Source organism: Phyllostomus discolor, chromosome 8 (genome assembly GCF_004126475.2).
Source record: "Phyllostomus discolor isolate MPI-MPIP mPhyDis1 chromosome 8, mPhyDis1.pri.v3, whole genome shotgun sequence".
NCBI lineage: Eukaryota > Metazoa > Chordata > Mammalia > Chiroptera > Phyllostomidae > Phyllostomus > Phyllostomus discolor.
Window position 1 is genome coordinate 56408453 of NC_040910.2, and position 27017 is coordinate 56435469.

The following is a 27017-nucleotide window of genomic DNA, read 5'->3' on the forward strand; positions in this document are numbered from 1 at the left end:
TGGCTGTACCAAAGGCTGCAACCCCAACCCCCCACATTAGGGCAGCACCAACTTATGCAGGGACAGGGAGCACTAGCTCCTGCTCCCCACGTGCACTTGGAACCCAGTGGCTTCCCTCCCTGGACTGCCAAGTCCCACACATTCACCTCAACAAACCCCTTCCAACATCCTCAGCTCCCCGAGGCAGACCCTGGACCCAGCTCATTTCTCCAAGCTTCCAGTTCCATAGCTCCAGATGCAGCCACCGGCCCCTTATTCACTGCTTCAAGCCTCCAGAAAGGGACAAAACACAAAGACGAGAGGGGGTCATATGCCCCCTGGGGACCATGCCCAGATTATGCCCTGCAGGGGCTCATCCAAGGAGGGACTTTCCAAACTTCAGAGTTCTGCACTGGGTTTGTCCACACCCAGTAGCCTTCACAGAGCCTCGAGAGTCGAGAGTCACTGTGGTCATTCATTCAGTCCTTTAGCTTACATTTTATGCCCTCAGCCAATCAGCCCTTGTTCTTTCATTCATTCTTTCCCTCACTCACAGAACCATGGGAGGCTCAGTCTGTGACCAGCCTGGTCCTGGAGACCTAGAGAGGCCCAGACCTCACCATCCTTGCCCTCCTGGGACCCCCATTCAGACGGGGACCTACATCTGGGAATGTGACTGAGGGAGCATGTCTGTGCAGGGACAGGGGTGCACAGGCACAGAGGTTCCAGAGTCAAAGCAGACATGCAGATAGGCAGACATTTCCAGTCAGGGCCTGCAGCCTCCTGGAAGGGCAGGCAAAAAAGAAGGGCTCCTGCTGAGAATGCAGGTCCTCAAGACAAAGTCCCTCCTTCCCTGTTCTCAACTGGATCTTCCTGTGTCCTTGTTACTCCAGGTGTGAGCCTAGACCAGCAACAAGGGCATCACCTGGGATGTTGCAGAATGTGAGGCCCATCCACTGAATGGAGGCAAACCTTCATTTGAACAATGGGGACTGCTGGTGCCCCATGGCCACCAGCGCTTCTCAATTAGCTGGCTGCACATTAGAGTTGCCCAGCAAGTGTCTAGGAGTGGCCACACCCAGACCAATTAAGTCAGAATCTCCAGGAGCTGTCTCTGTAACTTCCTCGAGCACACAGCCAAGCTGAGAAACAGGGCTCTGCCCTCTGCCAGTGGGCTGGCCTCCCAGGGTCTCATCAGGCTGGGCCCCACATCCTGACTGCGCTTGTCTTTGCTCACTACCATCACCCCTTTCACTGGCCTCCCAACTGTCTCAATTTTTCACCCACATTCTGTGCCCTGGGAACCGGGGTGTCCTCAGACTCCCTCCCCATCCTGGGCCAAGGTCTTGGACACTCGCCACCTACCCACCCCACCCAAATCTGCCATCCCAGTTGGCCATCCACGGCCCCATGTGACATCTGCCCCTGCAATAGGGAAGTCCTGCTCAGAGCTGAGAAGTGGACAAGGAAATGTTGAAATGGGGAGGGCAGATGAGGTAAGGAGGAGCAAAAGGGCCTTGCCCACCACACTTGCAGGACACCGGGGTCTCCCACCCAAAGCAGACTATACCCCTTCTCCACTGAGAATGACCCCCATCCCCCCGCCCTGTGGAGGCCCCGGCAAAAGGTGGCCTCAGCCTGCCTCTGTTGGCAGGAGTTCCTCAGGGTTTGGCGCCAAGTCCTCCCTGGGGCCCAGAGGTTTACAGGGCATGTGGTGGAACTGAGGGGGAGGAGAACAGCAGAGAGCCAAGAAACCAATGACTGTTATAAATGTGCTGACCTCCAATGCATAAAGTGCAGACACAGTAGCAGGCAGATCAGAAACTCAAGAGGTTCTGGACAGGACCTGAGGACAAGCCCAGGCTGTCCCCGCCTCCTCTTCTTCCTCCTCTGCCCTCTCTACCCTGGGGCCTGTGGAGCAGAAGCCACATCCACTTCCTGAAAGCAGCAGCCCCAGCTCAGTTCCACTCTCACTGTGATCACCTGCCTGCCGCTATGGTGAGTCCCCAAGCCCTTGGGGAGCCCCCGTTGGCTGGAAGCAAGGGGTGTCGTGGGTGGAAATGGGGGCATATTCCAAGAGTGCAGCAGCAGAGAAAAACCATCTGGGAAACAGAAATGACCCACACAAAGGCCCAGAGGTGGGAAGTGGCTAAGACACACCTCTGGGACAGACTGAGCTTGCGACTCTTTAAGGGGGACTGGTGGGACTGCTCAAACCAACTCCCTTCCCCCCAGGTGAGCATGAACAGCAACCTGGTAACAGACAGCCAGGGTGAGCACAGGGGCTTCCTGTGAGTAACAAAGTGGGTTAGGCACCCACTGCCTGTCCCCACCCCAGCCAGTCACCCTAGGCATGACCTTCTGGCCCTGTGGGTCACCTGGGAGCCCTTGCTCCAACCCACTGGAGGTAGGAGGCCTTTTACAGAGGCACTTCAAGCAGGAGTTGCCGTCTTTTTTCACTATCTCTGGTTGGAAAAGAAGCACAAGCAGGGGGAGAGGCCATGCATTTCTTTCTGACCTTCCCCTCCCTCCCGCCATCTCCTTGACCCCAGGTGAAGCCAGGGCCAGGGGACCTATGGCAGGGCCACCTCCAGTGAACTTGTCATCAAAACAGGTCTGGCCTAGTTTGTGCATGTGCCTGTGTCTGAGCAATGGTGAGGCACTGTATTGAGGACAGACTACATGTGCTAGAGGAGGCCTTATGCCTGACCATGCCTGTACTCTGAGGCCTGCCTGCCAGTTCTCATGGACAATGTTGACTGTTGGGTGTCCCTAGCCATCCACACAGGCATCTGGGACTGTAAGAAACCCTGCACCCACATTTGCCTCCAGGTTCCTAAGTGTCTGCATGGGAGTCTGTGACTGTTACACTGACTTTGTGCCCTCTGTGTTATTTCAACAAATATTTACTGAGCACCTAATGTGCGCCAGGCCCTGGGAGGACAGTGATGAATGAGCCAAGTCACTCCCCACACATTTAAAAAACAATGTAAGAGGTTGGAAATTCAGGGTTAACAGGCTTCGGCTGGCTGCTGTAAAGGTACTAATCAGAGGTGGAGGCTGGGCAGGAGTCCAGGGAGGAGGCAACAAGAAGATGCCTCTGTTGGGTGACAGTGCTGCCTGCAGACAGAAGTAGCTGGATTCCAGATGTATTTTGCAATTAGAACAGAAGGGACTGGAGACCTGGCGACTGAAAGAACACGAGGGGGCAGTGTGCATCTATGACCATGTCCATGTGTCTCCACATGGGTCTCTCTACATCTCCCATGTGGATCAGTTCCCACCTGCCTGTATCCCCCCAGGGGAGCCATCAGGACTTCCGGAGCCTTCAAGCAAAGTTCCAGGCCTCTCAGCCTGGGATCAGTGAACTATCCCCAAAGCCTGAGTTCAAGAAACTCCTCAAGAAGTTTCCACAGCCTGAGCCCAGTGAGCCTGCCAAGAAGTCTCTGCAGCTAGAGTTCACTGATCTCCCGAAGAAGCCCCCGCAGCCCGAATTCAGTGAGGTGCCAAAGAAGCCCCCGCAGCCCGAGTTTGTTGATCTCCCAAAAAAGCCCCCGCAGCCCGAGTTTGCTGATCTTCCCAAAAAGCCCTCCAAATCTAAGTCCTGTGAAGTCTACAAGAAGTTCCCACAGCTAGAGGCCACTGCGTTCCCTGGGAAGCCCCCACAGCCTGGGGTCAGTGAGACCCCTCAGAAGGCCTTGCAGCTGGAGCCCAGTGCACTTGCCCAGAAGCCCCTGCAGCCTGACCTTGGCAACCCCACCAGGCCTCCCACAGAACACGAATTCAGTACATCCCCTAGGAAGGTCTGGCAGCCTGAGCTCAGTGAGGCCACCCCGAAGCCCCCAAAGCCTGAGTTCAGTACCCTTCCAAAAAAGCCCCCACACCCTGAGTTCAGTGGGTTCCTCACAAAGCCCCAGCAGCCTCAGGTGCCCCCCAGGAAGCCTGAGCCCAGTGAGCCCCGCCCCAGCTTTTCACAGCCTGACCTCAGTGCCTCTCCAAAAAAGACCCCACCACCTCAGCTGAGTGACCTCCCCAAGAAGCCCCTGCAGCCTGAGTTTGGTGACCTCACCAGGACATCCTCAGAGCCTGAGGTCTGTGTGATTCCCAAGAGGCCACGGCAGTCTGAATTCAAAGTACCTGCTAAGCCCCTGCAGCACAAGCTAGGCAGCCTCCCCAGGACGTCCTCAGAGCCCGAAGTCAGCCTACTCCCCCCAAAGTTCCTGCAACCTGGGGGCCGGGGGACTCCCCGCAAATTCTCACAGCCTGAGCCCAATGCTCTGCTCAAGAAGACCCTTCAAGCGGAGTTCTTTGGGGATCCTACTAGAAAGCCCCCACTGCCTGGCTCTGTTTCCGAGAGTTCACTGCTGTTGGCTGTTGTAGCCTCCAGCCCCAGGTCCCCACTGAGCCCTGGGTTTGGAGCCAGGCAACAGAGGTCAGTTCTCACTCACAGTAGAGCATCAAAGCTAGGCCTCAAACCCAGCTATACACCACGGCAAAGACCTCTGCCTCCAGTCAGCAGCCTGGGACCCCCTCCAGTCAAACCCCCAAGGCCACCAGGCCTCAAGGACGTCCTGAGCTCTCACAGGCCCGCAGCAGCAGCCACAGGTGGGTCAGGGTGCCCCAGGCCGAAAGGAGGGGCAGAGGCTCCCTGGCTGTGCCAGCGTCCCTCCTGCTCTTGTCTTTCCACAGCTCTGCGGAGGGCTCGCTCTTCTGCTGGAATCCACTTCTGGGCCCCACAGCCTACGGATATCCAGAAGTGAGTGTGGGGAGTGAGAGGACACAGGCGAGGGTCGTTGGCTGAACAAGGCCCTCATTTCAGATATCCCTGCAGGGACCCAGAGATCTACGAGCTGTATGATGATGTAGAGGCGACAGAGTCCAGTCCCAGCCCCAAGGGCAAAGGTTTGTTGGTGGTGGGGGTGGACCCAGCCAGGCTGGGTGCCTGGGATACATTTGTTGCAAGGGCCTTTTCTGCCACACTGCTGGTGTTAAGGCAGATCACCAATCCAGCTCCCCAACGGTATGAGGGGAAGCAGGGAAGGACCACCCTTTCAGTAGGGTCACATCAGTTCCTGGTGGGTGGGACAGTGTGGTGACTGGCAGCACAGAGGCCAAGAGCCAGCGAGCTCAATGTAGCCAGGGCAGAGGTGTGGCCCAAGATGACAATGGAAGTCAAGTCAAGAGTATCAAGAAGACTTGGCAGCGTATTATGCAGGGGCAAGAAGGAGCAAGCGAGCTTGGCATGGATGAGGCCCAAGTTTGGAGCCTTGCACCTGGGTAAAAAGTGAAGCCATCCCTGAGTTCAGAAGAAGGAAGGTGCCAGGTTCTCTCACAGAACTTTGTGTTGGAGGTGCCTATGGACTTGGGCCTGGAACTCAAAAGATGTGGGCTGGACATAGGGTGTGGTCCTCACACCTCTCTCTCTCTCTCTCTCTCTCTCTCTCTGTCTCTCTCTCTCTCTCTCTCTCTCTCTCTCTCCTTTCTGCCAAGTCTCTGCTCCTGGAGAGCAGTATACTGGCTTATCAGGCCCATGCCTCCAGCCCAGCACCAGGTTTAAATGCCTTCGCCAAACTTGAGTGAAAACAAAAATGGCTTCCACACCAGCACTTTACATGTGTGTCACGGAATCTGCAAAATCCCATGCCCAAGGCATTGTCATGCCCACTTTAAAGATGTGGAAGTTTGACGACCAGAGAAGCTACCTGCCCCAGCTCACACTGCCAGTATGCAGGAGCCCAGGCCCCCTGCTTCCATGCTTCCCTGGCTTCGGAAGGGCCTCATGTGGGAGAACCCTCCACCAGGGGTGTCTTTAGGGTACTACCTCTTCCTCCCCATTAGCAGTCCCCACCCATGTCTGCTGCCTCTGTGGCTGCTTCTCCTAGGCTTTCCCCAGAGGCTGCTTGCAACAGCCTTCCATTAGCAGTTAGCACAGAGCTTCCTGACAGGGCCTCTCTAGCTTCCGCTCCAGCGGAGTTCTGTGGCTGTGCTCTGGGGGATCACTGCGGGGGGAAAGGAACACTCAACTTCCAGCATCCTTGCTGGCTTGGCCCACACTTCCCTGTTCCCCAACCCCAACCAGATCAGGCACATCTCCACCTCTGCTCACTGTCCTTACATTGAATTGTTCCTCAAGATTCTAATCAAATACTGCAAAATTCCCTTATCTTTCCCTTCTTGAGGCAGTGTGGAGCCTACTGTCAGTATGTCCTTTTCAAGTCTACCCTCCTACTCTCCACCTCACTCCTACAAGCAGCTGCTCCACTGCCAAGGTTCCCCACACAGCTGGGAACCAGGCCCAGCTCTTTCCCAGGATCTAAGCAGGCCACCTACAGGAGCCTGCCTCTCCCAAAGGGCCTGTTCTGGGTCACATTGCCAGGAAGCTTGGGCCACAGGTGCACCAAGCCCACCCACACCATAGTGCCCAGTGGTGTGCTCTGTGCTGCAGTGCGTTTGTAGGGACCCTGGGCGCTCCTGTGAAGACTGCTTCCAGATGGGTGAACATCCCTGGTCTGGGCAGCCTTTGGAAGACGTAGCAGCAGCTGGAGGGAGTATTGAATGGCACCATCATTTGAGCATCAGGCTGAGGCTGCAGGCAACCCCAGTGTCTAAAGGGATGAGAGCACCAGGAAAATACCCTCAGTGGGTTCCTCAATGGAAGAGACTGCTGGCCTGAAATGTCAAGATGCTTGGAGTCATTCAGAGACAACAGTGAAAAGCTGGGGGCTTTACTCACCTGTTTGTGAGGCTTTCACTGTTAAGTCAGTCCCATGACCAACACCTCCTACCTAGAAGGCTGGTCACTTGCCAGGAAATCTGCCTCACCTTGGTAGACACCTCCCAGTCCAGTCACATCATCAGCCAGGTCAGTTCAAGAACCCCACCCCATCAGCCACTTCTCAGAGGCTGATTTCATTTGCCTACAGGAAATGCTTTTGCTGCATTTTTGACCCAAATCTCATTACAATTCCCACAACCCAACCTGCTCAAGGCATGTAATGGCCTCTAAGGCATTCAAATAAATCCTGCCTCTCTACTACTTACCACCGCCAGGGTGACTTTGGGCAGATTACTTTACCTCTCAGAACCTTTTACTTCCTCATCAGCAAGTTGGAAACGACAGTATTGCCTACTGTCATGAATAAGGTTGTTATGAGGGTTGAAATGAATGAAAGTGAACAGTGTTTGCCATGCCTAGCCTGTGGCAGGAGTTAAGAAAATGGGAGGCATCCATTAGAATTCACAACCCAGGACAAAGGCCTGGGGAGAGGATGGACGGGTGGATAGGACGGGGGTGGGGGTGTGGCCAGAATGAGGGGATGTCCAGACAACTGACAGAAGACTCACTTAAGATGAAGCCACCAGGGTCAAGAGAGGCCAAGCTGATGGCCCCTGCCCTAATCGGTGCTCTCACTGCCCCCAGATGAAGTGCCATCCATCCAGCAACCCCCCAAGAAGCCACCACAAGACCCTGAACTCAGGTACCTCAAGGCAAAGCAGGGAGGGGATAAGCTCTGGGACAGTGTTGGAAGGGTACCCCCTGAGGAGTACATCTTGCTCATAAGTACCCAATTCCTTGGGGAGCTCAGGAAGGAGAAGGCCCTCCAGCCACAGCAGTTGCTGCCTGTGGACCCTAAAGCCCTGAAGCAGATCCGGAAGGCGGAGAAAGCTGAGAGGGAGTTCCGGAAGAAGTTCAAGGTGTGAACACCAAGCTACTCAAGAGCCCTGGGGTGAGGGGGCGGGGGGGGGGGGGGGGGGGGGCTGGGCTCAGTCCCCTTGACCAAGGCCCCTGGGGTCGGGGTGGGAAGCCAGCATAGCCATAGATCTAACATGCTCTCCCCAGTTTGAGGGGGAGATCGTGATTCAAACAAGGATGATGATCGACCCCAATGCCAAGACACGCCGTGGGGGTGGCAAGCACCTGGGGATCCGGCGTGGAGAGATCCTGGAGGTTATTGAGTTCACCAACAAGGAGGAGATGCTCTGCCGGGACACCAAGGGCAAGTGTGAGTGAGCTGGGCTGGCTGCCCTGGGGAAACAGGCCCTGCCCTGCCCAGCCAAGAATTCACCCATGCCTACTCTTTTTGCAGATGGCTATGTGCCCAGAATAGCACTGCTGCCCCTGTGAGTGCTGCTGTGATTTGCAGGGTGAGGGGGTAGGGAGGGTTAATGGACCCAGGGGTGATCTTTGCTGACTCAACTGTGCTCTCCACTAGGGAAACAGAGGTGTATGACGATGTGGCCTTCCTGGGTACGTAGATGCTCTGGGCAGGTTGGAGAAAACCCCACTTCCAGCGGGGGGCTGCTTGCTATCTGCTTATGAGGAATCACTGGAATTTGCCTTTCCTTTTCTGCAGACCCTCTAGAAGGCCAACCATTCCCTCGAGGACAGTAAGATCAGCAGGTGTGTGGACCCAGGACAACTCACCAGCCCAACCACCCACTAACCCAGGAATCCTGGATCCCAGCTTGAAAGTCAAAGAACTGCCAAGGCTGCCCTAGCTGGGTAGCTCAGTTGGTTAGAGCATTGTCTTGGAATACCAAGGCTGCGGGTTCAACCCCCTGGCTGCACATACAAGCAGCAGCAACCAGTGAATGCAACTCATAACTAAGTGAGACAACAAAATCAATGTTCCTCTCTTGCCAATCAATAAATAAAAAGAAATGCCAAGGCTCACACCTGACCATGTACATGAACCATAGAGCCCCTTTGAAGTGATCACTGCTGCTTTTCTTTCCTTCCCAATTGGCACACAGTAGAGCCGTGATCAAACACTTGGGGGTCTTTGGGGTTGACCCCATCCTTCATGTTCTCACCCCTCAGGGATAAAAGCCAGGAAGGAGAAAGTGTGGCAGGGAGAGGGCAGCAAGAAACTAGTACCCTGCTAGGCTTGAAGGTTTGAGTGTCTGTGTGATCAGATCCCCATCAGCAGCCAGCCATGGTGGAGAGAGACACATGAACACAGTGACCAGCTGAAAACAACTGCCTAGCCCAAGTGGTCACATTTTAGCAGTGGTGGGGGGACAGGGAGGCAGGGGAACCCCGTTCTGACAGAGCCCAGGTATCAAGTTCAGCCTGAACTTCTGTAGGACTAAACATGCTCAGAAACTCACACCCTGCATGGTTTTACCAAAGAAAAGATGCTATGAACTGAATATTTGTCCCTCGCATCCCTCCACTCCGATTCCCAATGTCCAATTTGAGAGGCAATTAGGTTTACTAAAGCCCTTATAAAGGCAGCCCATCTTGACCTCGGACTTCCCAGGTTCCAGACTATGAGAAATCAATCTGTTGTTTATAAACCACCCAGCTTGCAGTACTTTTGTTACAGCATCCAGGGCAGACTAAAACAGAAGCCAACCTAGAAATGGACCTGATGCAGTGTCTGTGCCCCTCACAGAAACTGCACAGGAAGGGGACTTGGACGACTTTCAGGACAGCTAACAGTCAAGTGCTCCATCACCAGCACAAGGGATTCAAATTCACTCAGGATTCATATTCCACTGAGTTAGTTCCTAACTCGGCAGGGCACACAGCCAAGGAAGAATGGCGATAAGGCTCTTGGTGCTCACAGCTCTGAGGGCAGAAAGGATATGAGTTGTTTCTTGCCCCCAACCCTCGGGTGGTGGCCCCACAACACACACACAAAAAAGCAAGCAGCTTTCAGGAACTGGTATTTATTATCAAAGTCATATTTGATGTCAACAAGATGCCACAACTACAAAAAAAATTGCGCACATTGCAATCTCAATGCAAACAGTCAAATGGAACCCCAATCATTAAAAAAGTAATTCAAATTACCCCAAAAAGCAACTGAATTTTTTAAACATCTTTATACATCCAGCCAACAAATTAAAATGGTTAACAAGAAAAAAATACAAATTCAGAGGTCTGGTATTGATGTTTAAAAAAGGCAACCGCTTAAGCATTTCTATCAATTCGAACGTCAATCTCTCGGCCACTCAGCTTCATCCCATTCATCATCCGGCAGGCTCTCTCAGCCACCTCTGGCGACTCAAACTTAACCACACCGCACCCCTTGGACTTCCCATTCTCCATCTTGATGTCAGCATACAGCACGTGGCCTGGACACAGAGAGGAAAGAAGAGACCACAACTCATCAGGCAAACCAGAGCTCAGCCTCAGTCTGGGCTCCACTCGGTCCAAATCACCTGTGAATTTTGGCTGAGTTAACAGGGAGAGTGGCCCCGGTGCCTGGTGCATGAACGCCCAAGAACACAGTGGCTGGGACCCAGCTACAACAGCTCTCAACCCAATTGCCATTCTTCTGCCAACAGGTCAACAATCTGACAAGCCCCATGATAAGCCTTACTGACAGCTACAAATGCAGGACTTCTACACTTTGAAGAGCTGACCAACAAAAGGGGAAAGTTTACGTGAATCTAACTTTATAAGCAAATTTTTACAGAGGCTTCGTTTTCAATATACCACACCAATGCATTTACAAGGCCATCACCAATATGATGGACACTTCTGCACTGTCCAAATATAAGCTGTGTAATAATTAGAAAGCAGTTTCAGATATTCAAGCACTGATTAAGTATCCCAGTATGTGTCAAGCACTGTGGAAACAAATGCACAGAAGAGCCACAGAAACACAAGGCTTTACACTTCCCTGACTGCAAGGACATGACAGTGTAGCCAGTGCTAGGGAACTACAACTCCAGAGCATCCTAAATCAACATCTTGGAAGGTTTCTCAGGGGAAAGTTCTGAAATCAGAGTTAAATTCAAGAGGAGGACTTGCTGATAACAGTTCTCAACAGAACACTTCTGGAGAACAGCACTTGCAACTCAGGATCCAGAAAAAGAAGAAAGATGAATGCAGACTGAGGGACCGAGTTGTAAAAGGGCCAAAAGTGTGGACTTTTCTCTTGTCCAAGAGTCACTTCCACATATCTGAGGCCAGGGGGAGTTGCATGATCCACTCTGACTTTTCAGGGTATCTACTACAATGTGGAAACTAAGGAGTGGGGAGAGAGGTCAAAAAGGCAGGCTATGTCTCAATAGCTGACCTGAGAGAACCAGGACAAGCAGCAACCGTGGTGAAATCTGAGCAACTACTGAAATAGGAAATGAGAATACCACAGAAGCTTCGATCCAGCAAACCACCTGGACTCCAGCTTAGGGCTTGGCCTCCACTTAACATGGTTAAAAGAAGAGAAGTAGTGGGGGTGAGGGATGGGGGTTCACCCACAGACAACTTAACTTCCTTTCAGCCACAAAGTGAGCCTTCCAGAATGGTTGCCTGGTGTGAGCAGGTGGTATGCCAGGAAACCACAATCACAGACCCTTAGTCTCATACACACAAACTGCTGTGTACCCAGAGCCTGCAAAGCCAGACCATGGGACCTGCTGGGCAAGTGCTCTTTGGGGCACAACCCAAGTAGGTACTGTGGTGGAAAGTAACCTTATCTCATTGTCTCAGATGTATTCATTTTATTTAGGTTTGTTACTTAGAAGCCATGTGACCTTGGGCATGTGACTTTGCCAGGCTCATCTGTAAAATGTGGAAACTCTACCTCCTTTCAAAAACTGTAAAAGGAGAAAAAAGGTTAAGGATGAAATGAGAACACACGTGAAAAGTATCTGACACAGCCCTGGTTAGTGTGGCTCAATGGATTGGGTGCCAGCCTACAAACCAAAGGGTTGCTGGTTCAATTCCCAGTCAGGGCACATGTCTGGGTTGCAGGCCAGGTCCCCAGTAGGGGGCACACAAGAGACAACCACACATTGATGTCTGTCTGTCTTTCTCTCTTCTCTCTCTCTCCCCCTTTCTCCTCTTTCTAAAAATGAATAAAATTAATTTTAAAAAATCTGACACATAACAGGAAACTCAATAACCTGCTTGAATAGTTGCATAGGCAGAAAAATGGCAACACCCATCAGCCCTCTAGAGTAATAGAAAGTGGCTAAGACTAGGATGGAAGGTTCACTGCATAACTCAAATGCATTATCAACAAGCTAAGATTTCTGAAGCCACAATTATTTGGAAGCACCTAGAAAGCCTTTCTCAAACACTTACCACATTCGTTGAATTTGTCCTTTAGCATCTTCCAAGTAAAATCAAATGGGAGCTAAGGGGAAAAAAGAAGAGACTGATGAGTGATTCAACCAAATCCTAATACATAAACATCATCATTTAATCTAAAGGCAACTTAAAAGGAATTCCTGTGACACAGAGAAACTGGCTGACCTTCAAACAGGTATCAACAGAACCAAACAAGTTGGTCTGGAATGGGATTCTAAACCAGCATACCAAATTCACTCCCTTGTGGCTTTCTCTGCCCATGGGAGCATCATACAGAGAGCAGAATGTATAGCTCCTGTGGTTCAGGCCACAGAACCACAGTATAGTAGCTAAGGGAGGTCAATTTGGCACAAATAATTTTTTCCCTCTGTACTGCCATGCTAAGGTTTAGTAGCTCTTCAAGCCAAGGGATCAAGCAAGAAACTAGAGTTATTGCCCTGGCTGGTGTGGCTCAGTGGACTGAGTGCCAGCTTGTGAGCCCAAGGATCGCTGGTTCACTTCCTGGTCGGGGGATATGCCTGGGTTGCACAGGCCAGGTCCCCACTTGGCAGTGTGCAAGAGGTAACCAACCAATGTATCTCTGACACATTGATGTTTCTCACCCTCTCCTTCTCCCTCCCTTTCCCTCTCTATAAAAATAAAATTTAAAAGAAAAGAAACTAGAGTTCTCGACCCTGGATGGGTGGCTCTTTGGTTAGAGCATTGTCCCAATATGCCAAGGTTGTGGGTTTAAGCACATACAAGAATCAACCAGTGAATGTATAAATCAATGGAACAAACTGATGTTTCTATGATTCCCCCCTTCCTTTCTAAAATCAACAAATTTAAAAAAAAGAAACTATAGAGTTCTTTAGCTCACTGTTCCATCTAGCAGCCAGAGTAGCCCAGTGGGTTTACAGAACCCACTATTATTGCTGCATAGTATTGTTAGCTCTCACATTCCCATATCCTACCAGAACTAAATTTTGGGGAGAATTACAAGGTAGACTTGCATGCCACTCAGCTCCTTTTCTGAGGACATGACCTCTGACTCTGACCTGCCACCATTCAGTCCCACCCACTTCCTCTCTCCCCCCGTCCCTTTGTGCATACCACCGAGGTTCCTGAAGATCCACTTACATTTCTCACAAATATCTGGCAGGCCTTCCTGGCCACCCCTGGAGCATGGCCTCCAGCTCCACCAAAGGAACCTGCGAAGCTTCCTCCAAAGTTGCCACGTTCCATCTCGATGGCACGGTCAAAGCTGGCACTGCCGCCGCCACCCATGGCCAGGCCCATGCGCTCAATGCCAGCGCCCAAGGCAGGGCCCATGGCAGGACCCATGCGCTCCAGGCTATTGGCGCCCATGCGCTCCAGGCCCATGCGCTCGAGACTGTTGGCGCCCATTCGTTCCAGGCCCATGCGCTCCAGGTTGTTGGCGCCCATGCGCTCCAGGCCGGTGGCCATGCGATCCATCACAGGGCCCATGCGCTCCAGGCCAGCCCCCATGCCTGCGGGCACCATGCGCTCCATGCTCAGGCCCATGCGCTCAATGGCAGGGCCCATTCGCTCCACACCAGAGCCCATGCGCTCAATGGTCTGGCCTACACGGTCGATGGGTGCGGCCATGCGCTCAAGGCCAAAGCCCATGCCGGCACCCATGCGCTCCACTCCAGACCCGATGCGCTCCATGGTCTGGCCCATGCGCTCAATGCTGGAGGCCATGTGGTCAAGGCCCAGTGGGCCCATGCGCTCGATGCCGGAGCCCATGCGCTCAACGGAGCCCATGCGGTCCATGACCAGGCCCATGCGCTCGATTTCAGAGCCCACACGATCCATGCCATGGCCCAGGCCTGCGCCCATGCGCTCCATGCCGGCACCCCCAATGCGGTCAATGCCAGGACCCATCCTCTCGATCCCAGGGACACTGCCTCCACCTCCACCTGAAAGAGGGATACAAAACATAGACAGATGTAAGGGACTTGTGTCAGGATGGTGACCTGGGTGCAAAGGCCTGAGCACTTCACAAGCTCACCCACAATTCAGAAACTAAGTCCCACAATAATTTACCATTTAGACACCCTTCAAATAGACAACTTTTAGAGCTGAGCAATGAGTTAAGTACATAATTTTTCCTACTTCTGTGCCATAGCTGAAATTGCCATAATAAAATTTTAAAAAGGAAAAAACCCACCCTAGAGGACTTGTGTAGACAATGTTGTCCATGTTAATTTGGAAGTGCTAGTACTTGTAACAAACTTTGTGAGACATGGCTCTCAATTCCTGAGAACTCGGCAGTTTCCCTACCACCAGACACCAGGAAATCACCACAGGGGGAAGGCTCAGAAATGCCACTCTCAGATGGTCACCCAGTGTGTCATGGATTTTACATCATGACAATTCAAAATCACTCACCACCTTTATCCTCTTCCAACTTGTCCCTCTAAGGTGCCCTGCTGGTGGCCAATCTGGCTGCATTTCCTTAGCATCTCCAAGGCATAGAGAAGCTATTAATACCGCCATGTAAGCAAGAGGAGGTTAAGAAAACAATCACCAACATAGATCCTCTGTGTATAAATGAACACAGCCAGCCACTTGCAGGGAACCTTCTCTGTCAGGGAAACCGCCATCCAACCTGTGTGTAACTTTGCTGGTTCTGGAGGAAAAGCAGCCAATGGCACCACAGAGTGGACTCTGGAAGAGGCCGAGGCTCCGTCCCTCATAGCCACAGTTCAGCTGGACACATGCTGGCAAATCAGCAGTGCACAGTGACTCTGTGACACTTTCAAGTCTGGACAAGGAGGATCTGGGCTCCACCACCAGGGCCACGAGCCACTGCTTGTCCACATGTAGAGCCTGTGAGGCCTCTCACTCAAGCTTCACCTTCACCACCACCATCACTACCACCACCACCACCGCCGCCACCAGCCTCTCTGAAAATGGTCTGCTGAGCCACGGCCCAATCCAAGATGCAAATTAAAAAGAGAAAACTCAGCAGTTTCTGTAACTAATTCTCTAACTGACCAATATTGTGACCTGGCATAAGTCCTTCCCCTTCTCCATACCTTTTACCTTAGGCAAATAACAGAATACCAAGTGGCAAAATACATGCACAACTTTAATAATATTAGACTTTCAGATCAGTTATTTCTCAAAAACTGTAAAAAAGGTAGAAAACTTAGAGAGGGGAGGTCGCGTGCCCAAGAGCATCAGAAATGAGGGTGACCACCCCCTCTCCCAAGACACCAACAGCAGCAGAGAAACTAGGAAGAAATAGTGCCCACATGGAAACATCAGCCCACCACAGAAGGTGCCAGTGAGTTGAGCCACCAAGGAAAAATTGCAAGATGCTCAGAGCCATGAAGCTAAATCGGGCTGAAAAAAGTAAATTTTGTTTTAAGTACCCACTTTAAAAAGTGTATTAATGGAACGCTATATTCCAAAATGTTCCGGCATTCATTGCTGGGTAATGAGATTTCAGATATCTACTTTCTTCATAATTTCCTGAGGTTTTTTTATGAGTACATGTATATATTTTAATAAGCATTTTTGTTATCAGGTAGCATATTTTTATAACCAGGCAAAACACTTTTAGGCATTTACAATTTTATAGTATTGAAAACAAAACACCCAAATTATGTGAAAACATTATAATAATGACAATGGCTAAAAGAAGTCACAGAGCACTTAGGTAAATACATTTTTATATGTATTAACTCATTTACTCTTCACAACAACCCTATGAGGCAGTAAGTACTATTATATCCACATTTTACAGTATAAAAATCAGAGAGGTTCGGTAACTTGCCAACTGTCACACAGCCAGGCATTAACTGGTTCCCACCCCAGGCAGTCTATTTTAGAGCCCATGTTTTTCACCACTACACTCTACTATCCCTGGTAATAACAGCCTATTCTAAAATCAAAACAGCAAAACTAAGCGTTTCCTACCTCCTCCCTGCTTTGCAATGATCTCTCCTCTCTTCAGTGCATTACTTAGGATTTCTAAGGAAATCAGGAAGAAAAAATAATTAGCCAAATTTCTCTATGGTAATAAAAATTTGTTCATTACAGATTTCAGATGAATACTACTAAGAAATTTAAAAAGCAAAGGGGTGGGGGTTTGAGAAATACACACACAGACAAGACCATTTTACTGGATAACTGGAGAATCCTTGATGGGTCATGATGTGAGGAGCCCTCATAGCTCCAGAGTCTAAGGCCCAGTTGGTAGGGGCATCTGGGAATGCGCCCAGCAGAGCTAGGAGCCAGTATACACCATGAAGTGAATTTGGAAAGTCAGAGCAAGAATGGGGCCAGTGGCAATTTTTCTAAAAGCTGGTCCAGACCCTCAGTACTCAAAGACTAAAGCCTGCACTCACTCACCCACCCACCCAAATCCAACCAACACTTCACTGTTAGCAGACTAAAGCTGTAGCTACACTTATAGCCCCAAACCCTGCAAACCACCAGCATACAGTACTAGAAATGTGCCCTAGTTAACAAGCCGTGCACAGCTTCAGCAAGCTGAGCCCACCGGCCCTTAGAAGGAGCTGGGTGTGATGGTGACTAAGAGACAAACAAAGCCTCAAGAAAATAAAACCCCAACACACTCAGCCGTCCAAGACAGAAAATATTGCTGCGTGCTTGCCAACAGTTCATCCAAAACTCTTTAATGCTTGTAAAATGCTATCATTAGTAATAACTTTTAAAAGTTTCTTCTCATCAGTCTTTCATTATGTGTAAGAAACTTGCCTTGTGCCACCCCCAAACTGGTCTTGGAAGTGTGCTCACTAACACAGGCAATAACCACAGATTCCATCAAGTATTATGATCATGACCACAAAGAGATTAAACCCTGCCACACAGCTGTTTCTAGTACTGCAACTACCTGCTAAAGGCAGGAGGTAATAAAGTATGCCAAGAAATAATAGACCTTCATCCAGCCTGCAGAACAGTATAGGGCTTATTTTACTGTGAAGTCTGTGATCCTGCTCAGCAGGCCCAGGCCCTAATATCACTTCCCTAGAACAGTACTTAGATCAAACCACTCCCTGCAAAAACTTCACAATGGTTCCACCACTGATTTAAAGAGAAAAGGCCAAATTCTTTCCATGGGCATTCATTCACAGTCCTCCCTGCTCTGACTCCCAATTTGAATCTTTTCTTCCTTTCCCAGGCAGATCCCCACCTCCAAGCCTCTGCACCCAACCAACACTGTCTGCCAACACACCCTCTACCTATGCTGAACCTCTGGCTTAAACCACATCTCCTGCTCAGATCCAGGGCTTTTTGCACAGTGTGCATCTATTAGCCTTCAAAGGCAGTGCTTTTTCAAATCTGAACAGCAAGAAAACCATTACCTTTGTGTGGTGTTTACATGGCAGCCAAGGACCTAGGGAATCAACACCTCCACCAGCTCCCTTACTAGGCCACTTGGATATAGTGACCTCCAGTGCTAACCTGAGCCACTCAGCATTGTCTCCTCAGCTGCACCATATCTCTCAAGGTGAAGGACCACATATCTGTTGATATTTCCTGCAGCACTAAGTATAGATCAACTGCCTTGACAGGAGAAAAGGGACACTGAGTAGGGAGCCTCCAAAAGAAGAGAGTACCAAAATGATTCAACTGTCAAATAAACAACACAAAAAATAAAATAAAATAAAATGTAAAATAAAATATAAAATTAAATTAAATTAAATTAAATTAAATTAAAAAACCGGGAAAACCAATCCAGGTAACTACTCTAAACACCTGACAAATATTTTACTTGATACAAAGACTCTTTACTAACTTGGGTCTGATGACAAGTAGCAGCAGGGAATTCCAGAATGATCCCCCGCCCCTTATTCTTGCCCATGGTCATTTCAGGAGGCTTTACGACAGATGACAGGTTTGATCAGACAGAAGGTGCCAAAGTAGCAGAAGAGAATGAGGCTTGCCGATGACATTTTTATCCAGGTCAGGACAGAACAAGTTTCCTATTGCCACCTGAAGTACCCTCACCAGATCCACTGTGCCACTCACTGCAGGAACCAGGAGGGGGCTGACAGCGTCATCACAGAGAGGCACCACAGAGCAACAAAGAATTAAGGACTTAAAGCAGAAAAAAGCCCCCGTGGGAGCAGGGTCATGTGACATCTTGTTCTCACCATGGTACTGTCATTTGGCATTTGCAGCCAAATGACAATAATTTTAAAACATTAAAAAAATGCTCTACCATTTGAAACACAGAAACAAAATCAGCCATGGCAATAAGAAACTTTTAACTGTCCTAGTCACACAGGGATTATGAACTCACCCCCAAATTCTAAAACTCTGGAATAACTGAGTAACTGAGAATGAAGGTCATATCGAGCAAGTGTGGGGGGCAGGGGTGAATCTTCACTACCAGTCTAGTAAAATGTAAGGAAGTCATTCAAGTTACCTAACCACAGTCAGGAAAAAGGTGAAACAAAAGTCTCCATCAAAGTGTTTGCCCTGGCCAGGCAGCTCAATTGGTTAGAACATCGTCCTGATACATCAAGATAGCAGGTTCAATCCCCAGGCAGGGCACATACAGGAATCAACCAGTGACTGTATCAGTAAGTGAAACAACAAATTGATGTCTCTCTCTCCAAAATCAATAAATAAAAATTAAAAGAAAAAAAGTGTCTACTCTGAGGGAGTAATTTTTTATCTTTGTGAAGAACACAAAGAAGATGGGGGGGGGGGGCGGTCCTAGAAATAATGTACAGAATTAAGAATCCTGTCTCACCAATGAGCTGAATGACAACTTTCTATGGCCTCCATATGTTCTAAAACAGCTCAGCTTATATAAACTAGACTGAAAAAGCTTCAAGATCTTCACACCTGGCCCACAGTGTCCCATAAAGACAGAGGCTAAGCACTCTGGGGCTGTAACACAGCAGCTTTTTATCTGCTCTGTACAGGGTGAGAAACAGGTGAAAATGGAGGACAGGGCAAGGACAGATAAGGGGCAGGGGGAAATCCAAGCTCTAAATTACCTTTGAGAGAAAAACTTCTGAGTCCAGGAATCTCCTTGCAACACATTAATGAAGGAGAATTAAACAGACAGTCTCAGAAAAACCTCAACTCAAAACAGGGGAAGATGCCCATGTAAAGTAAAAAAGAAAACTGCTTTGCAACCTAACAAAAACAAAAGAGTTTCTCTGCATGTCAACAAGCCAATACTCCATGCCCTCCAATGTCAGACCACTTCTCTGGTTCACCAATCTCTTTCAAAAGCACACCATGCCGTCCATGTTGACTGGAACAGCACCCTGGACTAAAGAGGCCCACACCCTACTTGGCAGGACCTTGACAATCTTCACCAGAACTAGAGAGCCACAGTTACATAAGTGCAACAGTTTCAACTCCCCCAGCCAGCATACCAATCTCATACCAATGTGGACCAAGAAGCCACCTGCAAAGACCAAAGTAGTGCTATGGATAGCAATAAAAAAATTCAAGGACCAGAAGTTTTTATCTAGGTCTATAAAACACACAATTTTAAAAAAGGCTAAGTAACACCAGCAGACTTTGCCTTTAAAAAAAAAACCTCTGACATCAGGATGTACCTGCACCCCCAGGAGTTGGAACCTGCCAGCACAGGGCCCAGGGGGCCTTCTTACCCATTCCTCTGCCAAGGGGCTCTCCAAAGCTTCGAGACATTCCCATCTCGTTTCTGGCAAAGTCTCTCTCAAATCCTCCACCCATGCCACGCTCCAGCTCTGTGGAAAAAAATATTACCCTAGGCCTTTCCAGGAATACCATTATATTTCACACATTAACAAAACAAAAAACTCTTATAGACACACATGGTAGCCACCACCAAACCAGCATTATTTAGTTTTTCTATAGGAAACCAACATTCATCCTTTATTCCTTAAAAAAAATAAAAATAAAAATAAAAAAAGAGTCACTTCAACCAAATCCTTGAAAACCTACCTTAGTCCATGAAAGAGGACTAATTTACAACTCCCATTACAGGTACACATTGGACACGCTGAGCAACCGCTACTGCAGTAACTGGCGGGAGGGAGGGGGGCAGCACCTAGAGCATATTGGGTCAAAGGCAGGCCGCAGGAGAGCCTGCTTATGTGCCAGTGGCAGCAGGTACTTCTCTGGGGCTCTTGACATATGCCTCACCATTTCATGGAATCCTCACATCCAGCCCACATACCTATATTACCCTCCACCACCATCACTGCCCCTTTACAAAGAAACTGAGGTTCAAATGACTTCATAACTTGACCAAGGACAACATGCTCAGTAAGAAGCAAATCGAAGGCTGAAACCTAACCCTCAAGTAAAAGCCCATGCTGTAATACGCAAGCACCGCTATTTGTATATACACACGCCCCCAATATAATAGGACTTCTCTACCAACAACTGGAATGGATATGCTGACAGCAGGAGCATTTATTTTTTACAATGTCTTTTAAAAACAAAGGTCTTACTGCCTCAAAGTCCACCCTCTGAGACCAGAAACCAACGTTTCTGGGAAGTGCTGTCAGCATGGACACTGAGCTACTTGTACACTCTAAAGGAGCTTACGGACAGTTCTCTGACACAGGGTCATTATCTCTGTAAGAAGAATAGTGAGTAGCCTTGCTTCTAGACATCCACACTGGTGTTTTGAAGACTTTATTTATTTATTTTTAGAAAGAGGGGAAGACAGGGAGAGAAACACTAGCAGCTGCCTTTCACACAACCTCAATCAGGGATCTGGCCCACAAGCCAGGCATGTGCCCTGACTGGGAATAGAACCAGCAACCTTTTGGTCTGAAAACAATGCCCCACCCACTGAGCCACACGAGTCAGGATTTCACTTGTGTTTTAAAACAACACAAAACTTTTTACCGTAACCATAAACTTCAGGCAATAAAAAAAACAAAAAATACAAAAATAAAAATAATGGTCTTAGCTCCTATGGAAAAAGCCCTGCCACCAATGTTGCCTGCTTGAGAAAGCCTTTCATGACTCCTATCACTGGCTACTTGCCTTCTTATACATTCAGCTAAAGCAAGATTTAAAATGCATATCACAACCTTTTTCTTCTCATGCTAAGAGGTTCTCGAAAAAAAAAAAAATTTTTTTAGCCCTCACCAAAGAGTATGTTTCATCCATTTTTAGAGAGAAAGGAACAGGGAGAGTGACAGGGTAGGGAGAGAGAAACATCCACGCGAGAGAAGCATCAATCAGTTTTGCTGTCACATGTGCCCCAACCAGGGATGTTCACCTGCAACCTTTTTGGTATATGGGACGACACTCCAACCAACTGAGCAACCCGGACAGGGCTAAAAAAACCTAGTTCACTATTCCTGCTTCTTAGAACTACCAGGTAAACAAGTGCTATATAATGAACACCTTTTACTGCAAAGCAACAAAAAAAAGGGTTATATCCCTGTTTTTTTTTTAAAGATTTTTATTTATTTATTTTTTAGAGAGGGAAGGGAGGGGGGGGGGAGAGAGAGAGAGAGAGAGAGAGAGAGAGAGAGAGAGAGAGAGAGAAACAACAATGTGTGGTTGCTGGGGGTCATAGCCTGCAACCCAGGCATGTGCCCTGGCTGGGAATTGAACCTGGGACACTTTGGTTCCCAGCCCGCGCTCAATCCACTGAGCTACACCAGCCAGGGCTTATCCCTGTTTTCAATGAAGTAAACAAGTCTATTAGAGATATGGAAGGAAGCTAGCTAGCATTAATAAGAAAGGAGACTAACATTAAATAAGGAGATGCAGCAGATTTTGGCAATGGTGGACTCTATATTCATAGTCTGAATCAATCCAAGTAACCATATTTTTCGGACCGTAAGACGCACCTAGTTTTAGAGTAAACTAGAAAAAAAAGTTTGAAGCAAAAAAAAAAGTGGTAAAATATTTAATAACATAATATTTTGCCAATGCAAACAGAACTCAACACCAGCATTAACAATCCTTATTCCTCCCAAATGGGGGTGGGGTTCATATCTTACAGTCCCCAAAATACGGTAGGTAACTTGTGCAAGCCTATGTCTGGTGGGCAGAAAAGAATCTCCAGGGTAGTACTGTAACAGATGGAGCTCTGCGGGACTCCTTTAACCCTTATCATAAGCCCATGAAGAAGGCAGCACCCACCCCTTTTCAGATAAAAAGTCACATGCAGGCATTTAGGTTATTGCCAAAGGCCTCAGAACGCATCTTCTCAATTGTCAACAGACCTTAATAGTTCAGGAGACCCTGTGTGAACTTCAAAGTACTCCAAAGAGAGGCGAGTTCTTATTTCACTGCAAAATACTGCATCAAATCAGTTATTGTTTGATATATGAAAATATTAATTTTTTACATCCACTCTATCAAGATTTGACATCTCCTGTTTGACTAATTTGCTTCAAGAATCTTATTAAGTTCCAATTAGTCTAATGTTGTCAGCACCTGTGACTATAATATATGCATATGGTCATCAACTAAACGTTAAATTAAATCTGAAACATCTTCAACTTTTTCCAGTGATTAAAACTTTCCTTGCCAGCCCTGGCTGGTGTAGCTCAGTGGATTGAGCACGGGCTGGGAACCAAAGTGTCCCAGGTTCGATTCCCAGCCAGGGTACATTCCTGGGTTGCAGGCCAGAACCCCCAGCAACCGCACACTGATGTTCCTCTCTCTCTATTTCCCTCCCTTCCCTCTCTAAAAATAAATAAATAAAATCTTAAAAAAAAAACAACTTTCCTTGCCTTGGCTGGGTAGCTGAGTTGGTTAGAGCATCATCCTGATGCACCAAGGCTCTAGGTTCAATCCCTGATCAGGGCACATACAAGAATCAACCAACGAATGCATCAATAAGTGGAACAAACAAACATGTCCCCTGGCCTCATCCTCTCTCTCTCTCTCTCTCTCTCTCTAGAAAGACAGACAGAAAGAAAAAACAAAACAAAACAACATTCCTTGGACCCAGCACTCAAGGGCTCTAGAGCTGATCCTGCCCAATCAGTATCTCAGAACATCTAAGGACTCAACCTAAGACACATCCTCCACTGTGACTCTCCACAAGAATCAGCACTTTAAATCTTCAATCACCAGGCCCAGAACTGTAACTTCTTCATTCCAGTTGCCAGGTCACCAGGACTTTGTCCACATGGCTCAGCACAGCTCCTAACCCATTTCCATCTACTTCTAAATCACATCAGTCTACTCCATTTCTAATGACTCATCTGTTCTGAGTAAACACTTTATCAAGCCAGACTTCTCCAGTGCTCATTTTTATTAAAAATCCAACGAGCACACAAACCACAAACAACCCTGAGAGCAACCGGCCACACAGACCTTTGTCCCTTCATTCCTAAGTCATGAATGAGGATCTTCCTACACCTTTTCCCCATCATCTAGAACAAGGTACCTCATGAAGAACAGTTTATTCATCAAAAGTATCTTTTCCCAGCTGACAGTTAATGTCAATCCTATTAAGGTATGCTTGCTCTATACTATCTCCACATTATCCATTACTACAGACCAGCAAAGAAAGGTTTAACCCCAAATTTTTAATGACTTCCCATTCCAAAGATGTTATGTATATAAAGTAAGCAGTATTCCCACAGGTGGGGTCAGAGTCCACCACACCCAGAGGATTTTAGAGAGATGGACTACAAGATGCTTAGGGCACACTCAACAGCTCTGCTGGTGAGGGGGGCTAATGCCAGTGCTAGGGGCAATTCTAAAAGGCAGGAACAAAGCATATTAAGAGCCAGACTCTGGAGCCAGACAGCCCGGGTCAATATCCCAATGTTATAAGCCATGTGACCTTAGGCAAGTCACTCTGGGCCTCAGTTTCTGATGACATGGGGATAACAGTACCTACACATCATGTGGTTCTTGCAAGGATTAAATGAAAACAGTTTCTATAATTAATATTATTATTATATTTCTGTTAAGAGGTTGGAAGGGCAGTAAGATTTAAATGATAATACACAAAAATTTGTATTACGTAGAAACTAAATTAATGCCTCTGCTCACAAGTCATCAAAGTAGATGATCAAGAACCCATCAGTCCAGCACTCCAGGGGAGACATAAATATCAAAATGGCCAATGAAACTAATTCCTTACACTTGGAGACCATTTTAAGTATGCAAAACATAAACACACGTGTCTATACAATGCTTCCTAGTATAACAGGCAATCAGAAAGTTTTAAAATTTTATTGGACAATTGCTAGGGAAGATTCAGAAAACAGGACATCTCAGGAGTTTAGTGACTAAGAGCATAAACACCTACCATTAAGTATAGCTTCTGAAATACAAACTTACAATTTTACTGATATTTAAGGCAATTTTAAGACATCTGATTCAGTAAAAATTGGAAGGGGAGAATAATTTCTTTAAAATGGGTCTGCTGCCTAAAGGTCACCCAAGAGCCAACAGCCAGCACAAGGTAAGAGCAAGCAGGAAGGCAACACTTGTCTTACCATTTATTCTGCCCATGTTCATCCCGGATCCAAATCGACCCATGTTTTCCATACCACCACCAAAGGGCCCCTCCATGCCTGAAAGAGAATTCGCATTTCAGCACCACCCCTAAGAGACTACTTTCACTGATCAGGAAAACTGTTTTCACAAGTTTCATCTTGGGCATTTTCTATTTTCTGCCAGAAACTTTGTTACCAAAGTTTAAGGGGGGCAGGGGGGCCCACGCTACTGCCCTCAAAAAGTTGATCTGGTCTGATCCACCCCCTCCAGGAATACACAAACAAAAGAGGTCCAGAGAGATGAAGTGATTTGCCCAAGGTCACAGAGCCAGTGAGTGAGAAAGCCAGACCCAAAAGCCAAGATACCCACTGGAAGGATCAACGGTGAAAGTAATTTCAAGACTAAAACTTTTTGGAAACCAAAGTGAGAATTTCATGCAGAGCTTAAGAGAAAAGAAAGAGGGAGGAAAACAGAGAAAACCACACCTAAATGCAATTACATTTGTACTTCATTTTAAATTTCTTACCTCCCATTTTATTTATTCCAAATCCTATGCCTTCCATTCCCATTCCTTAAAAAGAAAAAGTCAATGCAAACTAAAATTATGTCAAAGCAGTAACATTTGAACTTAAAAAACACAAGACATTCTAAACCAGTAGATGTATAAAATATCCCTGATTACTAATGTATTTTAATTGTCAAGAAAAGAGGGGTAGAGCCCTACCATATTGACTGTCAAACAATCACATTCCAGGAAAACTATTTAAGCCTTTAACAGAATAATCACTTTATGACTCAAAATTCTGTAGGGTCTACATAGTTTAAATGACCAAGGCAGACAGTTTTTAACATGAAATCTAATTATCAGGGACAGACTAGGGAACATTCACTAGAAGCTTATTTTAGGAAGAAGTCAATTTAAAATGCCTTTGAAAACTAAAATTCTCTAAGTAAAAAGCAGTTATAAAAACACCAAGGCTTCCTCCCCTAACCCCAGCCTTCCTCCTAGATGCCAGGCAGGAGGGTGTGCTGGTTGAGAATAGCAGAGTCATCTGAGGTGATGGCCCAGGCCACCAGGGTCAGCTCCAGAGTTTAAGCTGAGAAGAAGACAAGCAATATACAGAACTGACAGTAGCAGGGTAGAGGGGACCCCATCTTGCAATTCAAAGGATTTCAAGAAAGATCTAAGTTTGAAGTCATAAAAATAAAATATTTAATAGTATATAAATGCCTCATTGCAGAGTAAATGCAAATGCTAAACAGCAAAGTTTGAAGTTTATTCTGCATTTCCAAGCTTTCATTCATTAGTTATTTCTTATCTTCTTGAACACCACTGTGTGTCGTATGTCCAGTGGCCTCAAACAGCTATGTTGTCATGCAATGAGCCCCTCACCATCTCTGAGCCCCCATGATGGATGTTTTTTTGCATCCATCAATGCCCCTACCTCTAGAAGCTGTGTCAACACCAAGGCCTGAGCCCAAGGGAATCTGGGTAATAAACTACAGCAGTGCTGTGGTCCCATGGTCGGAGACCTACAGTCTCTGTCACTAACTGATAGTGTGACCTTGAGCAAGACCAACTCTCTGGCTTGCCTCCTTTCATCAAATGGCTTAACTATCTCCACTCAGGTCAGGCAAGGATAAAATGCTACGGTATGATGGCTTCAGAAAAAAACTTGAACTTAGAAAAAAATATAAAATACTGCCTTTATCAAAATGAATCAGAGATAAGGAAGAAATTTTGTCCCAATTAAATCTTTATTCCTTTTGAATTACTCAATGTCCAATTATCCCAATAATTAATCATTTTAACTATGTAATAACTTCCCCACAAATCCTCAATCAAGGCAACACTGTAATTCTCACCTGCAGGTCCTATGTTTCCCATGCCAATGCCTTTATTCAAGTGATTGGCATCAATAGGCTGCCCTCCTGGTCCTAACCCCATTCCAATACCACCAAGTCCATCTGAAAGGAAAAGAGAAAGTCAGAAGGGTAGATTCCACTAACTTAGAATAAAAAACCATGATCCTCAAAGGCAAAGAGTCACAGCTGCCATGCTCCATTTCCACCCACTACCACCACCACCACCACCAAACCCAGGGTCTAATTCGTAACTCAACACTGGTACATTTAGGAGTTCTCCTTTTCAAGGCATAAGCTTTTATATGCAATTATAGACTGGACTTTATTATATGTATATAAAAGGGCAACTGCAAATCAGTTCACTTGCAAGTTACAGAGAATTACAAACAACTCACACAAATATGCCCACCTCCTAGCCTAGTAGCCCAAATACTTCTCCCATGAAAAATCAGTGTTATAAGCCAGCCAATTGGCCTCTGGGCATAATGTATGCTGACTCTGCTGCAGGTGGTTTTAATAACAATGAAGTTAGTGGATTTACAGAAGCCCACCCTCAACTCCATGCTCCATAAACAGGGACCCAAAAATACAGATTGGCCTCAAAATAGCCACCAAGGCCTGAGATACTATAAGACATTTGCAAAGTTCTAGTCTGAGGCCTAAACCAAGACCAGACAAGTGGTTTTTAAATGGAAAAAAG

The 27017-nt window shown here is 47.5% G+C and overlaps 2 protein-coding genes across 21 annotated transcripts in view; one reads left to right on the forward strand and one right to left on the reverse strand.

The window, feature by feature from the left end:
• The first annotated feature begins 1691 nt into the window (after window positions 1-1691).
• PRAM1 (PML-RARA regulated adaptor molecule 1) lies at window positions 1692-9875 on the forward strand. Of its 2 annotated transcripts, XM_028521386.2 has the most exons (10): window positions 1692-1977; window positions 3282-4584; window positions 4669-4735; window positions 4811-4881; window positions 7400-7457; window positions 7566-7674; window positions 7820-7982; window positions 8067-8100; window positions 8193-8227; window positions 8334-9875. In XM_028521386.2, the coding sequence occupies exons 1-10, from the start codon at window positions 1975-1977 to the stop codon at window positions 8369-8371; spliced, it is 1881 nt and encodes a 626-aa protein (XP_028377187.2). In that variant the 5' UTR covers window positions 1692-1974; the 3' UTR covers window positions 8372-9875. The 2 variants fall into 2 exon arrangements, with proteins under 2 accessions (XP_028377187.2, XP_035888611.1); XM_036032718.1 differs by lacking the exon at window positions 1692-1977 and having other exon boundaries at window positions 1996-4584.
• The window catches only part of HNRNPM (heterogeneous nuclear ribonucleoprotein M), a 43897-nt gene continuing 26518 nt past the window's right edge, over window positions 9639-27017 (reverse strand). For 4 of the 19 annotated variants that reach the window (XM_036032714.1, XM_028519189.2, XM_028519186.2 and 1 more), the window contains 8 exons: window positions 26318-26419; window positions 24978-25022; window positions 24451-24528; window positions 19645-19743; window positions 15959-16012; window positions 13148-13950; window positions 12023-12074; window positions 9639-10062 (listed from right to left, as the gene is read on the reverse strand). In XM_036032714.1, the coding sequence (XP_035888607.1) occupies window positions 9899-10062; window positions 12023-12074; window positions 13148-13950; window positions 15959-16012; window positions 19645-19743; window positions 24451-24528; window positions 24978-25022; window positions 26318-26419 (1397 nt within the window). In that variant the 3' untranslated portion in view covers window positions 9639-9898. The remainder of the gene's footprint in view (window positions 10063-12022; window positions 12075-13147; window positions 13951-15958; window positions 16013-19644; window positions 19744-24450; window positions 24529-24977; window positions 25023-26317; window positions 26420-27017) is intronic. The other 15 variants (XM_028519195.2, XM_028519194.2, XM_028519188.2 and 12 more) reach the window with 10 other exon arrangements.